At 35.8% G+C, this 16,352-nt stretch overlaps 1 protein-coding gene across 1 annotated transcript in view; it reads left to right on the top strand.

Annotated features, from left to right (window-relative positions):
- Nucleotides 1-16,352, top strand: part of PREX2 (phosphatidylinositol-3,4,5-trisphosphate dependent Rac exchange factor 2) — a 297,053-nt gene that overhangs the window by 181,561 nt on the left and 99,140 nt on the right. Inside the window, exons 29-32 of the mRNA XM_044245489.1 lie at nt 37-127; nt 1,278-1,406; nt 8,042-8,083; nt 14,098-14,315. Of these exons, the coding sequence (XP_044101424.1) occupies nt 37-127; nt 1,278-1,406; nt 8,042-8,083; nt 14,098-14,315 (480 nt within the window). The remainder of the gene's footprint in view (nt 1-36; nt 128-1,277; nt 1,407-8,041; nt 8,084-14,097; nt 14,316-16,352) is intronic.

Here is a 16,352-nt window from a genome sequence, read left to right as displayed (position 1 = left end):
GTATGTAACTTTCAAAAATCTCTGCTGTTATGGTAGGTGGATTCAATTACCAATCTCCTAAAAGGGCAAGCTGTTATAAGGGCCTTTGAGCAAACCAAGTACCTCACGCCAGGTCAAGGATTACAAGGTAAGGTTTAAAAAGTCACTATTATAGGGTTATGGACATTGGGGAGGGTATGTGCTTTTGGGTAAATTGGAAGGGGAGGTGAACCATGAGAGACTATGGACTCTGAAAAACAATCTGAGGGGTTTGAAGTGGCGGGGGGGTGGGAGGTTGGGGTACCAGGTGGTGGGTATTATAGAGGGCACGGCTTACATGGAGCACTGGGTGTGGTGAAAAAATAATGAATACTGTTTTTCTGAAAATAAATAAATTGGAAAAAAAAAAGTCACTATTAGAGGGGCACCTGGGTCGCTCAGTGGGTTAAATCCTCTGCCTTCAGCTCAGGTCATGATCCCAGGGTCCTAGGATCAAGCCTCGCATTGCCCTCCCCACCTGCCTCTCTGCCTACTTGTGATTGCTTTCTGTCAAATAAATAAATAAAATCTTAAAAAAAAAAAAGTTTAAAAAAATAAATAATTAATAAAATTTTTTAAAAAATAAAAAGTCACTATCAGAAACTATTGGGAAACGAAGGTGGGAAATAATACAGTCATGAAGTAAAGGCATAGTGTAAGAAGAAATGGCTACTCATGTTTCATAATCCCCTTCATATTAATTCATATTAATAATTCATATTAATTCTATTTTAATAACTTTGGAATATAGATAAAAAGTCAGTATAGGATGTTTTAAATTTATTTGCAAATTTAAAATGTGCAATGCCTATAAAGACTAGAATAAATAGGAATGAGTTAATTGAAGCGATGTAAGTGTCGCATAAGTGTGAAGTGTTGCAGCTTTTGCAGAAATCAGCATGCCTACTTGGTTGTAGCCCATTCATTGGTGGGGGAAGGGGTTTTAGGAATGAACTTTGACAAAAAGAACAGCCAAACAGAATAAGATCTAGAGCTGCCACTTTCTGACATCTAATTTCAGACATTGAAAAGAGAGTTTTTAATCTAAATTTGCCCTTTGTTTAAATGTTTGTAAGAAAATAATAAGGTTAGCCTTTCTTTTTTAGATTTAACCAATTTTCTCCTGAAATATAATTAGAGAAAGTACCACCATGCTAATAAACCAGGACAACAAGAATGAGATGATTCTGAAGCCCACAGATTTGTTAACTGTTTGGTAAATGGTTGAAACTTTAAAGAGATTTTCTGTATTTATTTAGAATTTCAGCAGGAAATGGAACCAAAGTTGAGTTGTCCAAAAAGGTTAAGACTTCACATCAAGCAAGACCCTTGGAATCTTCCCAGCAGTGTCCGGAATCTTGCTCAGAACATCAGAAAATTTGTTGAAGGTCAGGACGAAAAGCAAAGAATATTGCATAGCATTAGCAATAATGATTTAAAACCAAAAGTTCAGTAATACCTTGATTACTTTTTCACAGTATTTCATATTATGAGGAAAATCAAAGAACTGGAAAGGGTAAGGGAGGGAGGAAGCAAAAGGAGGAATAGGATTAGAGAGCCTTATGTTCCAAGGATCTAAACGATGTACACTGCATCACAGAGAATTTTCTCGGTGAATAAAATAAGGGCTCATACTTGGGAGGACATGGAATGTGAAGAGTTTCATATTTTAAAATATGAAAAAATATCAGCAAAATTTCTAAAGATTCACCAAAGTCACAAAGCTAAGTTTTATAGGAAATCTAAAAAGTTAATTGTGAACTTGCAAGAATTGAAATAATAAGATAGGTCATGTCATTGGTTTATAAGTTTCTTTTTCATATTTGTCTAAGTTTATTGTTATCAACTCTCATGACATTGTTTACTCAACATCCTGTGACTGATATCTGCAGTTGGAGATAGGACATTTCGGACAGCTCTAGTGCATCTGATTACATGTTGTTTAGGGTCAGGGTGTAGAAAATTCTGAGCATTTCCAAAACAAGTATGGTAGAAAAGATGAAATGAGAAATTTGTTTAACTTTTTTAAAATACTTAATTTGGTGATTTTCTTCCCAACATCCGACCAGTGGTTGGCGACTTCTGGAGATATTTTCGGTTGTCACCGTTGTGGAGGTGCTCTTGGCATCCAGCGTGTAGAAGCCAGAGATGCTGATAAATGTTCTGCATTGTACAGGACAGTCCCTCACGACAAAGAATTATTTGGCCCAAAATGTCAATAGTGCTAAGGTTGAGAAACCTCCACAATAAATAAGTATATGCCTATGTTTACATTTTTGTTCCTCAGTCTTCGTATGTCAGTTGCATGTGATAAATAACACTCAGCAGAATTACAGCATATCCCCTGGTTACTGCTAGAGAGAGTTAGAGAGAGTTGTGTAGAGAAAGTTAGAGAAAGTTACTGACAAAAGACAGTTCTTAAATCTGAAGAGTCTGGGCCTGTGGCATAGCTCCTTTGGGCCTCAGTTTCTTCATTTACCAAATGAAAAAGATATGTATATGTTCTGTGATTACTAAGTCTTCTGCCTAGAAATATACTCAAATATAACAGCTTAGATACTCATTTAGAGTTCAGTGGAGCAAAGGTTTGTACAGATATGGAAAGCTCCAAATAAATCATAGCAGTTCTAATATGTGATAAAATCTTTTGTTTTTGACAGCTGTATTTCTTGGCTACATTTTTACTTTATAGCTACATATAATGGTTATCTGTGACAGATTATAACATCATATTTGATGAAAAGTCTGAATTTAAAACCTCCCAAAGTAATGAGTAGCAGAAATGATAAATACATCTTTTAAAGACTGCTTGGTTTAAGGAATTCAAACGTATTTTACTGAGTAGGTTCTTGGTTTTTTTTTTTTTTTTCTTTTTGCAGAATAAATGCCAGTATCATAATACTCCTAGAAATTATAATTCATGAATCTAAATGCACTTATTCTCTCTACCCCTGAAACTAATAATATACTATGTGTTAACTAAGTTGAATTTAAATAAAATCTTTAAAAATATTTAATGCATTTGTTCTCATCATCTTTGAGAGTTGTTGTTTCTTTACATTATAGTTGTTTTCAGAATAAATGCAATATCAGTTAAGAACGGAGAAATCTTTAAATTTTTTCTTGTTTTGTTTTTTGAGGAGCTTTATCTTTAAGATAAAAACTTTATCTAATGCAAGATCAAAAGCTTAATTTTAATGGTATTCATTTTAAATGTCTTAACATTTTCATCATAAGTCCTGCTTTTATAACCTCAATACCTCACTCATATCACAAGAAGCAGCTATAGGAATGATAACTATTTACATATATTGATTGATGTGTGTCGTGAATATGGGTGCCAATCTTGGTCAGGAGAGCTCAACAACGGGTTGAGTATGGTTGGGTGTGCTGACTATCTTCTAGTGAATGGTGTGGGGAGGGCTCTTTGCAGAATTTAAGTTATATCCCTGTTTGCAAGTTTTAGTGAGATGTACTTCTTTGGTTAAGTTTTGTGATTGTCACCATGTTAAGTGAATCTTTAAAGAATGATTAATCTCTACTTCAGTCCAATGGGCTGTCAAGAAAGAGGTCAAGCTGTCCTTTCCTGCTCATCTGTTTGTTGTCTGGTTCTGTTATACAGAATGGAAGCAGCAGCATTGAGATTCTTATAATCAACTGCTTGTTATGTGGAGGTTCTCTGATGTAACCTCACTGATTCATTATGAATTTATTCTATTCAACTTAAAGTACTTCTTATTCTATTTCCCAGTTGTCTTTATATAGGGGATCATTTAATGAAGGGTTAGGTCTTGGCTAGAAATTCAACATAATGTCACCTTACCAGAATTTCATGGTTTATTATACAGCAGGGATAACCCCATTCTCATGTTTCTGTAAGGGAGGGAAAAAGTAATTTTTTTTCCCCTTCTACCCTACTAGGTTCTTTGGCTGGGCCCTATAGATCAGTCAGACAAGACAAATTAACTAGGGAAACACATATAAATGTATTTAATATGTTTTATATGATACAGGAGACTTTGTAAGAAAATGAATTCCAGAAGAAATGGTTAAACCTGAGTGCTTTTACACTAGGTTTGATAAAGAGTAGAAAGCTTTGGAAAAATGTGATAGGATGGAAGGGTATGCACTAAGGGTAGCAAACTGGAGAAACTTAGCAAGGCCTGTTCTTCTCAGTTTCCTTTGTCTTTGAAATAAGGATGCTCCTTTCCTCTGGGATTGGGAGGGCACTTCTCACAAAAGGGTTTTATGACCAGCTTCAGGGGAGTAGGGGGAGATCAGAGAGTCCTCCATACACCTGCTGTTTATCAAGTTCCTTCAGCTTAAAATTTTCAGTATGCCAAATTGCCATCTTTTGGGGTAGCATGTTCTGAACCTCATCATTTGTTCATCTCTGATTTCAAAATATCCTATCAAGTATATATCAGAATATAATAATCCTATGATCTTTATATAGGGAACACTGTTATAGTACCATTCCTAAGCTGCATCACACTGTACCATTCATGTGTTCAAATCATAGTTTGCCAAACTGAGGACAGAAGAGAGCAGAAAACACAGTGGACTAAGTAGGGGATAGATTAATTTTGTCGTGTCACTAAGCACTAAGGTGATGTCTGCCTCCTATTTCATCTCTACACTAAATTATGGTCTCAGGTTATCAGCCAGCTGAAGATGTTTTTACATGATTAGCACACAGTGATACTGGGATTTATATAAGAAATATATATTTGGTCTTTGTCCCCTTTCCTTGCTCAGATTTCCTGAAACTCTTGGAATTTCTTATGATGAGAGCTATAAAGGTGTCTTTTGTTATGCCCGTGAGGTGACTTTTGGAAAATTTCTAAGGATGGGAGCTGATTTGCCAAGGAAGCCAATCATGTGATTAGAGAGTTGGAACTTTAAATACCACTCCCAACTTCTGGGAACAGAGAAGGGTTGGAGATTGAGTTCAGACACCAGTGACCAATGATTTAATCAATCATGCCTGTGTAATGAAGCCTCCACAAGTTCAGAGACCTTCAGGGTTAGTTCTAGAAGAGTGGTGCTTTCAGAGAGCATGGAAGTGCTGCACCATTTCCCCATACCTTACCCAGTGCATCTCTTCCATCTAGCTCCTGAGCTATATCCTTTTATAATAAACAGGTGATTTAGTAGGTAAATGTTTCTCAGAGTTCTGTGAGCCACTCTAGCCAATTAATCAAACCCAAAAGAGAGTCACTGAAACCACCAATCTGCAGCCAGTTAGTCAGAAGCATAGGTGGCAGCCAGGATTTGCAGTTGGCACATGAAGTGTGTGTGTGTTGGGGCGGGGGGCAGTCTTGAGGAACTGAGCCCTTACTCTGTGAGAGCTGATGCTATCTCCAGGTAGATAATGCCAGAACTCAGTTGAATTGTAGGATACCCAGATAGTATTAGACAAGTGCTTGGTGGTATGGGGGGAAACACACACTGGAATTTGTGACAGAATTAGACCCACCATCCCCTTAAAATCAAATGTTTATTAGTAAACACTTTTTCAATTCCTCCTCCCCTACAAAAGTTGTACTCTTTTTTCAAAATCTCCCATTGTTTCAGCAACTTATTTTTTTTTTCATTTTTTCCCCTCTGCCTTTGTCCCAAATATCCTAAAGAACTTCTATTTTTTTTTAAATCAAAAGTCTCCAATTTCCCCCTTTTTCTTCTTACTGCAGTAATTGGAACAGTTTTCTGGATAATTCCTCATCTCTATCTTTTCTGATTTATATATTACTATATACCATATTCAACTTCCTAAAATATTACGTTCATTTTAGAACCCTGCCCAGAACCTTACATGATTTTTGTTAGCTAAGTCTAAACTCATCATTCTGGTGTTGGATCCAATTTTTAAATGTGGCTTTCTAATTGTATCCCAAGCTCAGTCTCTAAATGATATAATAAAATCTTTTCTAGGCTAAATTGTTGGATATTTGGTATTCATTTTTTACTATACTCTCTTGCTAGCACTCTTTCCCACTGTTAGGATATGAACCTATTCCCTTGACACTGTAACTTTAAAAGATGTTTAAAAACATTTTCAACACACAGAATTCTATACCAAATTTTTAGCTGGATTCAGATTAGAATAATAGCAGTGCTTCACAGATACACAGCATATTAAAGATTTCTCAAGGCTTTTAATATATATCCCTGTTTATTTTTCCTACACAGGCCTATAAAATAGATAAGATAGGTGTTATCATCACTTATAAATGAGCTGAAACTCAAAGTATGGTTGACCATTGAATAGCATGAAGGTTAGGGGCACTGACTCCCTGCACAGTCAATCTGCATATAGCTTCTGACTCCCCCAAAACCTCACTACTAATAGCTTACTGCTGACCAGAGCCTAACTGATAACATAAATAATCAGGTATTAGATATTTTGTACGTTACATGTATCATATACTATATTCTTTCAATAAAGAAAGCTAAAGAAAAGAAAATGTTTAAAAAATCATGAAAAGAAAAATACATTTACAGTACTATACTGTATTGACTGAAAAAATTCCACGTATGAGTGGACCCATGCAGTTCAAACCCGTGTTGCTCACAAACAAGGGTCAACTATGGTTGAGCCATTTTCTGAAGACCACAAAGCTGGTACAGCTATACCACATTATCCTCTGTTTTACTTTCCTTGGTTTCAGTTACTAGTCAGCCACAGTCCAGAAGCAGATGATTCTCTTTTTGACTTAGCCAGAAGGCCAGTCACAGCCTAACTCTATGTCTCACATCATCACAAGAAGGAAAAGTATGGTACAATAAGATATTTTGAGAGAGAGAGAGAGACCAGATTCACATAACTTTAATACAATGTATTATTATAATTGTTCTATTTTATTATGAGTTCTTGTTGTTAATCTCTTACTGGGCCTAATTTATAAATTAAATTTTGTCATAGGTATGTGGATGTACAGGAAAAACCATAGTATATACTGGGCTTGGTACTACCCATTGTTTTAGGCACCCACTGAGGTGGGGGAGTCTTGGAATGTCCCTCATAAATAAAGGGGGATGACTGTAGCAGGTGTGTCTTGTGGACTCTTTGTCCAGGATACTTTTCTGCCTCTGAAATTCTCTTGTTCTCGTGTTATCACTTTTAAAATGTAATATCCTCTCAAATATCTCCTGTACTTCTTATCAGGTAATTTTGTCACTCTGACTCTATTGTGAACCTGTTTGGAATAGGATGCAACTTAAACCTTTTTTTACTTCCCATAATCTGGGGACATGAAGAAGCTCTGTATGTTTTTATATTTACTCATTGAGAGTAAACTATTTACCAATTAGAAGTAAAGTAATGAGTATGAAGCTAATACACAATAAACAGTTGTGATTGCCCTTCTTTGGAGATGGGTTGGGGAGAACAGTATTTGAAACTATTTAGTATTGTTCTGCCCTTTAGGGCGGTTCTTGACATAGAGATAGGAAAGGAAGTCTAGACAGAAAGAGATTTTATATATATATATGTATATATATGCACTGTACATATTACACATATATACACATGCACACACTATATAATCTATAAGTATAATTTGTATAAATAATTACATATAATTTATAATTATATGTAATGAATAATATGATATGTATAATTATATATAAAGATTATTAAATGCATATATAATCTTCAAAAGTGTAAGTAACTAAGAAAAAATGCTGTTTGAGAACTTATTGATCAAGACCATAATCACTATAGGAGTTTAGAGAACACCATGCACACTACAGCAATTAAGGGTGACTTAACAAAAGTAGTACAATTTGAATGGTGTTGCACAAGCTAATTTAAATCAGAACTGTAAGAAACTGTAACATCTAGAGCAATGGATAGAATTTATATAGGTAGATAGGAAGAACAGCATGTCAAGTAAATGGGATTTTTATTATCTAATCTAGTAAGATTGTGCTAATTTTTACTGCACAGTTAAAATGTGGTGCTAGTGGGAGAAAAAGACTAAACAACTAACTGTTAATTTTTTTTTTTTTTTTTCTGCAGAGGTCAAGTGTAGGATACTCCTGGCTCTTCTTGAATATTCAGGTACTATTTTCATTATTTTTATGATTTGAAATTATTGTGGTCCATGACCTTGGAAGTCTCCTGATATCAACGCAGTGCTTTCAACAAATTAGATGGAAATACAATCCCTACTTTCTCTAAAGTCTGGCAAAGATTTAAGAAAATGCTTAATTCTAATAAAAGCATAAAAACATGCTCATCTTCAATTATAGGTACAAAGTGGAAACTTATGTAAGTATATGTTTATACAGAATATAATTAAAAAAGAGAAGGAAAGCAGGTTTTGGTAAAGCGAATTGTACCATGGGATTTATTGTTAAACTATGTCTAACTTTTGTTTATGATCAAGGATGTAGGTGGGCTCACAAGGGATAGAAAAGCAGAACTGTACTTTGAAAGGAGGAGTCTTTTATAATCTACCCAAACTGGAAATTTTAAATTAAAAGTGAATGAATAAGTCAAGTTAACCAGGGCTTTTTTGTTGGTTTGTTGGCCGGTTTTTCTTTTAATTAAACAAGTAGTTGTCTTGTTTTTTGACTGAGTAATAATAATAAACAAAAGTGTCTTACTTTTTTAAGTTTCACTAATAACAAACCAGTTGATAGACTTCATATTTATGGATTTCCTTGGGTCCTCACAATCACTCTATGAGAATATTATTATCTTTCCACAGGTTTAAAAATGAAGAAATTAACATTTAGGACAATTAGTAATAATAAGTAGAAATGGTATTCATTCAACACATATTTTGGAGTATCTGGAAGATTAATTAGATGCTTGATTGAGTAAAGGCATAAGTAGTGGGTGGCAGATGAAATTCAAACTTAGTTTTGCCAATTCCAGAAGCGGTCCTGGAATGCATTGCTTTATTCATTAATATTCAAATGGCTATTCTTATAGATCTTTATTTTGATTTCAATTTTATTTTTCTATTCCTGTCATAAGCCTCCTTTTTCTTACTTTGTTTACTCACTTTTTTTTCCCCTCTGTAATACAGGATGGCACCAGAATGAGGCCAAATTACTCCATATTGTTGGCTGCAGAATTATGCTCGCCACTTGAAAAGGGTGGATTGTGTCTGCTAAATATATTTTTTAAAGATTTTATTTATATATCTGACAGAGAGAGAGATCACAAATAGGCAGAGAGGGAAGCAGAGAGAGAGGAGGAAGCAGGCTCCCTGCAGAGCAGAGAGCCCAATGCGGGGCTTGATTCCAGGAACCTGAGATGATCTGAGCCGAAGGCAGAGGCTTAACCCACTGAGCCACCCAGGTGCCCCTGCTAAGTATTTTTAACTCACCTTTATGCCTATCCTTCTCTCTCTCTAATCTCTCTTTTATTTCTTTGTTGTTATTTTTCTATTATTGTTTTCTTTTCCCTACGGTCTCAGGATAATGACTGTGATTACTTGTGTGCCTAGAAACCATCTCATTCTTTTTAGACCAGCTATGGAATTTGAGCTTTTTAAACCAGGCAGAGAAAATGAAGTATTACTATTTTAAAACATGCTTGTAGAAGGTGAGTTTAAGTAGGTGCTTAAATACTGGGATGAGACAGAAGCCTTTGATAAGTTAAACATCCATTTCTTTTGAGTGTATTCCTGCTACAAGAGAATTCTAACTCTGCAAAAACAATAAACAATAAACAAATGTAACCAAAAAACAGCTCTCCCTGCCTTTCTTCTTTTGCTAGAAGCTGAAAGCAGCTGTTGTTGATCCTGTTGTAGTTTTTATTGATAAAAATGAGGAATGAGAATAGTTTTGAGGAAGGACAGACACTCGTGAGTTTCGAACAGCTGTGTAATTAAGACTTGTCAGTTTTCTTGAGAGTTTGCTTATTTTGGTGTATTTATTCATCCTGTGGTTCCTTCCCTGGTCAGCAATAGAACTGAGTCCCACTCAGTGCCAGGTACCCTGTTAGACGCTGGAGAAAAGAAGAATAACAATGCTGTGCAATTTCACTTGCTAACTAAGTGCTTGATCTTTGTATCTCATTTATGTTTATTGCAGGATGAGTAGAAATAACCCATACTCTATAAAAGAATCTGATGCCTAGGATTATATGGTTTAAAATGAGTGGAATGAGTAGATGAAATCAGATTATATGTCTCTAGGTCCATGAGTGCCATTCACATTATATGCCCCTTCTTCTGTCCTTGATGTGCTAATGGTCTCTTGGGGAACCTAAAGATGTAAACAAACTCTCACAATGCTGAGTAATTAGCCATCTAGTAGAGGGAGGTCCCCAGGCCACTGATGGCAGAGCAGGAAGTCCATGATACCTACGGAAGGAGAGAGGAAATTTTGCAAGGGAAGATAAAATTTCAGTAGTTCAGTGGGTTCCCAGTAGTTCTAGGAGTCAACTCTTAAGAACGATTTATTTTATTTTATTATGTTCTGTTAGCCACTGTACAGTACATCATTAGTTTTAATGTAGTGTTCAGTAATTCATTAGTTGCATATAACACCCTCTGCTCATCACAACATGTGCCCTCCTTAATACCCATCACCCTGTTATCGCATCCCTCACCCCTCCTCCCCTCTGAAAACCTCAGTTTGTTTCCTGGGGTCCCCGGTCTCTCATGGTTCATCTTCCTCTCTGATTTCTCTTCCTTCAGTTTTCCCTCCCTTCCTCTATGATTCCCTATGTTATTGGTTATGTTCCACACAGGAGTGAAACCATATGATAATTATCTTTCTCTGCTTGACTTACTTCACTTAGCATATTCCCATTACAGATAAAGGGCTGATATCCAAGATCTATAAAGAGCTTCTCAAAATCAACATTCAAAAAACAAATAACCCAGTGAAAAAATAGGCAGAAGACATGAACTTCTCCAAAGAAGACATACAAATGGCTAACAGACACATGAAAAAATGCTCAACATCACTAGCCATCAAGGAAATACAAATCAAAACCACAATGACGTACCACATTACTCCAGTTAGAATGGCAAAAATTAACAAAACAGGGAACAACAAATGTTGTTAAGGATATGGAGAAAGGGGAACCCTCTTACACTGTTGGTGGGAATGCAGGCTGTTGCAGCCACTCTGGAAAATAGCATGGAGGGTCCACAAGATTTTAAAAATAGAGCTACCCTCTGGCCCAGCAATTGCACTACCAGGTATTTACCCCAAAGATACAGATGCAGTGAAAAGAAAGTGCACATGCACCCCAATGTTCATAGCAGCAAGTCCATGGTAGCCGAAATGTGGAAGGATGATTTAAAGTTTGTTGGTGGAGAGGATGGGAAAGAGCCCACACATAGCCAGAGGGCCTCCATAGGGACAAAAGTGTGAGCTATAATAGCATTTATAAGGGCATCTAGCATTTGAGGAACCTGAGCAGTGGTGTGCAGCTCCAAGAGGAGAGGTCTGTACAGCCAGGATTCTGTCTACTTTCAGATACATTGTTTTATTATATTCTCATAACAAGCCTGGGAAGATCATTGTTGGTGTGGGGGATGAATGAAGGAGGTAATGTATTTATTAGCTGTCAGCGTAACTTGAGGATAGATTGTATAGACCCCTTTCTGCCACTCTGAGTGTTTTACTTTTTTACTCCCTGGGAGGTGATAATGTATACAGAGTTACTTGAAAAACTCAGTATGATGGGTCTATTGAAGTCTATGCAAACAAGTCATTTACTCTGTGGGAAATAGGAAAGTATAACTGAAAATCACCTCATAAAGTAGTAAGGAGTTATAAAGTATTTTTCATTCGAAAATATGTTGGTTTGAAATTTAAATGGCAGTGTGGTCCAGAGCATCCTGTGTATCAAATTCTGTGAGCATACACATGTCCCAAGCCTCAACTTGGATACCTTCAAATCCCCAGTAATTGGTGCCACGTGTAATTCCTGTGGGTTCCCAGTAGTTCTAGGTTTTGAAGTGAAGGTTTTGAAGAAATAGAGAAATAAAACTTTTGCGTGATCACTTCTGACTTGATAATGAGGTTGAATGAAAATTCTGTTGGGCTTAAGATGTATATAGAATATAGTAGTGGAATGTAGAATAAACATTTATGTATCCTTTCTAAGGCTAAAAAAAAGGAAGAAATTTGGGCATTTCTTCTCAAAAGCGATTTGAAAATAATTTATTTCTACTAGTGGCAAAGTTACTAACCCTTGTGATCTAAAGTGTTTCAGTGAAACTGGATCCTTCCTCCTATAGACTTTGGCTTTCCATTTTTGATAGAAGGCATTTCTTTCCAATTCAGTTTTGGTTATGAAATTATTCGCAGGTTATAAGTGGGAGCACTTCTGTCAAAACTATTGAAGTATTTTTTAAATTTCCCTAGATTTTCTGCTTTGCTATAGAACAACGGAACCCAAAGCAAGACTGTGTAAGAAAGATACAGGACAGTTTTATTTAGTTTCTGTTTGAATCAGCACTGCAGCTAAACAGTTGGGTTAACAAGCTATGTGAACTACCCTTTTAGGTCGAACTAAATCCAGACATTTCAAGAAGTCAGAGAATGAGTTCATACATTTTTGTTTCACTTACTTAGTTTGTTAGTTGCTGTACTGGTTCATTATTTTCATTAATTAATTCAATAAACTGTTATGGAATGTCTACACTTTGTTAGAAATTGTATACAACAAAAAATAGGTGTTTTGCTTTTTTCTTAATTAAGAATCGGGCAAAGATTTTTCCTACTTTAGCTGTTTTACAGTTACCTGTAAAATGCTATTTTCCGTCTATTTGAATGAGGCACGTAGTATATAATTACTTAAGGGAAATGACTAACACATGTTATTGACTAAATAAGTAAGTTGAACCATATGGAGTTGCCATATTTGACTATTTTGACCAAGGAAAGCAACAAGTTCGTATAGATCAATGTAATAAATGAATATTCATTATAAAATTAAATATTTTAAAATTTAATCCTTTTTCTAATAAAATTTTCAGAGTAGCTTTTACTAACAGTGAAACTAGGCAATGCAGCAATTACAGTATGTGTTCACATGCTTTTGATGGTTATTAAAGACATATGTTCATTGTTCTTAGTAAACAACTTAAAAATTATGCCTTTTTATCAATAAAGCAAAAACTTATGGCAACATTTATGTCTATGTTATGCAGTAATACTGACAGTGCTTCATTTCAGAAAATTCTGAGCCTTTGAAATATTCAGTACACTTTTGAGAGTATGAACATTTTTGCTTTTGTTGTTTCTCTAGTACAAGTGATTTATCAGTGTACAGAATGTATGGCTTGGCATTTATATAGTTTATAGAGTTTGTATACATCCAAAAACTCAAAGAGGTGAATCTCTGTGATCAGGTTTTCAAAGGCAAGCTTCTTTCCACTTGAAAAATGTGTGGCCAAGGAGTGGCCATTCATAGGGTAAATACATCTTCTGTGTGGGTCAATCAAAAATCCAGCCAATTGCAGAATAAGAACCCACGTGAAATTCGGTGTATGTTAGAACCGTAAATACATTCCTTATCTCAAAGAAATATAAGAATTTATAACCTAGGCATGTTTATAACTCATGAAGTTTAATAGGTAAATCCAAGAAATCCAGATTTGGTCATTGTTATAATCGGACATCAATACTCTTTCCCCATGTGCATGTCATTTAATATTCAAGTAAGTTTGTTAAGTCATTTTTAAAAAGTTAGTATTAATAATGTAGTTCATTGACAACAAACTGAAAAATTAGACTTCGGGTTTCCTTTAGGAAGTATCATTCAACAAATACAAATTGTATTCCATCAAAAAATACTAAATAAAGCCTTATTTTTCCCCTTGGGTTTTATAAAATAATTTAATGATTGCAAAAAATAAAATCACAATACTAGTTAAGAAAACGTTAATTTTTTTTACATTTTTTGGTCTTTAGTGTTTTCTATAAAGCATATTTGCTGAAGTGTTTGTGCTCATTAGTGGGGTTCAAATTGACATTTTTCACATGGTTTGAGTTTGGTGAGAGGATGAAATAACAAAAACTGTAAGTGTTTAATGATCTGGTTTTATTTACCTGTGACATTTTTCAAAGCTGTGTTTATGTCCTCCTGGCTTACAGACAGTGAGACACAGCTCCGAAGAGACATGGTTTTCTGCCAGAGTCTTGTGGCCACTGTGTGTGCCTTCTCTGAGCAACTCATGGCAGCATTAAACCAGATGTTTGACAACAGCAAAGACAATGAGATGGACACGGGGGAAGCCAGCAGAAGGTGGCTGGACCAGATAGCAAATGCGGGTGTTCTATTTCACTTTCAGTCACTCCTGTCGCCAAACCTGGTAAGGAATCCCAGTGCCTCCCACAGGAACATACATTGTAACACATTCCCAAATAAGAAGTGGTTATTCATTATGTGTTAGCAGTCGGTCAGCTACTTGAAAAGAATGTATTTTGCTATGAGCAAATATGGTTGGGTAAGTAGAAGGTATTCCTTCTTTCCTGCCTTTTATTTATTCTCCGGCTTCTGAAAGCTGAGAAAGCCTCCATCTGTTACTAATTCCTGTATCCCTAAGCACGAACTCAGAAAGATCATCAGAGGGAAGAGGGTCTTTCTGCTGTGGTTCCTTATTTCCAGGCCAGAAGAAACAGCCTGCCATGAAACCCAAACTCCCACTGAGGTTGATGTCAGGAACGTGCTTGATAGACAAGATTGGACAACCTGTCTGCCGTACTGTCTGACAGTCTGTTTAAAATTTGCTATGTTCAACGGTTTTATTTCTTTTCTTTGTAGGCATGTTTGTCCTGTTAAATCTAAGAATATTCCGTATTTACATATCCATTTCCCACAGTGCCTATGAAGAAAGTATCTCAAAGTATTTGATAAATAAAAGTTGTCTTTTAAGATATCCTTTCTGTGGTTCTGATAGTAGTCACGATATTTAAAGGCAAATATGGTCACTCGTGTATAAACTTAAGGTACTCCTTAAATAGAATCGTGATTTTAAACATGAGATGCTGTGTCACCCATTAAATTACACATAGAACATGTGGCTACCAAGTAATGGTTGAGTTTTTAAGCAGATGTATTTGACTTTATATATCAAAATGTTTTTCTGCAATGATAATGAGGATAGGGAAGTAATTGCAATATTGCACAATCATAAAAGGTAAGGAAGTTCACCTCCATGTACTTAAGAGAAATTGTTTTTTAAGGTTTACTTACTTATTTGACAGAGAAAGAGACAGCGAGAGAGGGAACATAAGCAGGAAGAATGGGAGACGGAGAAGCAGGCCTCCCACTGAGCAGGGAATCCCATGCGGGGGCTCAATGCAGGGTTTGATCCCAGGACTTTGGGATCATGAACTGAGCTGAAGGCAGACACTTAATGACTGAGCCACCCAGGCATCCTGAAACAGATTCTTTTGAAAAGACTCTTATGTATCCCATGTGGGTGATCAGTTTCTTATTTGGCTGCTAATAAAACTACGAAAGGTTTAACTAATAAAACTTTTGAAATAAGGCACTTTGGGAAAAGTTTAAAAATTTTAAAAATATATTAATCAATCATTCCTTACCAAATAGAAATTACATGAGATAGGAAGACCACATAACACATGGTAGCATGAAGTACCTGTTGAATGAGTGAATGAATGTGGCTTCATTCCTATTCTACTCCTGCCTTAAAACCTCCATTGTTTAACCAACCGCTGGTATATTTAAACTTAATTTTGTTTGAAATCCCAAGGAATGGGAGAAAATATTTGTAAGTTATATATCTGATAAGTGACTTATATCCATACTCTCAAAGGAATTCTTAAAACTTCAAACAATAGAAAGACAATTCAATTAAAAAGACTCCTGGGGCACCTGGATGGCTCAGTGGGTTAGAGCCTCTGCCTTCTGCTCAGGTCATGATCCCAGGATCCTGGGATCGAGCCCTGCATTAGGTTTTCTGCTCAGCAGGGAGCCTGCTTCCCCCTCTCTATCTGCCTGCCTTTCTTCCTACTTGTGATCTCTGTCAAATACATAAATAAAATCTTAAAAAAATACAAGACTCCTACAGAAATAATCAACAGAGTAATTAAAGGGTACACAGATGGGAGACATGAGAACCACTCAATTCAGTCAAGTGCTGAAAACAACATTATGAAAACCAAAACAAAACAGAAGCGCTTATGAAAAATGGGCAAATAGAATGGAATATTATTTGGCAATAAAAAGGAACGAAGGAATGCTTTAACAGATGGATTAATCTTGAAAACATTCTAAGTGAAAGAAGTCAAATCTAAATGATTCCATTTATATGCAATGTCCACAACAAGGTAATTCAGAGAGACAGGAAGTGGAGTAGCAATTGACTAGGGCTGAGGGGGTT

The sequence above is a fragment of the Neovison vison genome, chromosome 4 (assembly GCF_020171115.1).
Source record: "Neovison vison isolate M4711 chromosome 4, ASM_NN_V1, whole genome shotgun sequence".
Lineage (NCBI taxonomy): Eukaryota > Metazoa > Chordata > Mammalia > Carnivora > Mustelidae > Neogale > Neogale vison.
Note: the sequence above shows the minus strand (reverse complement) of the source record. Positions and strands in the feature narration are given on the sequence as shown.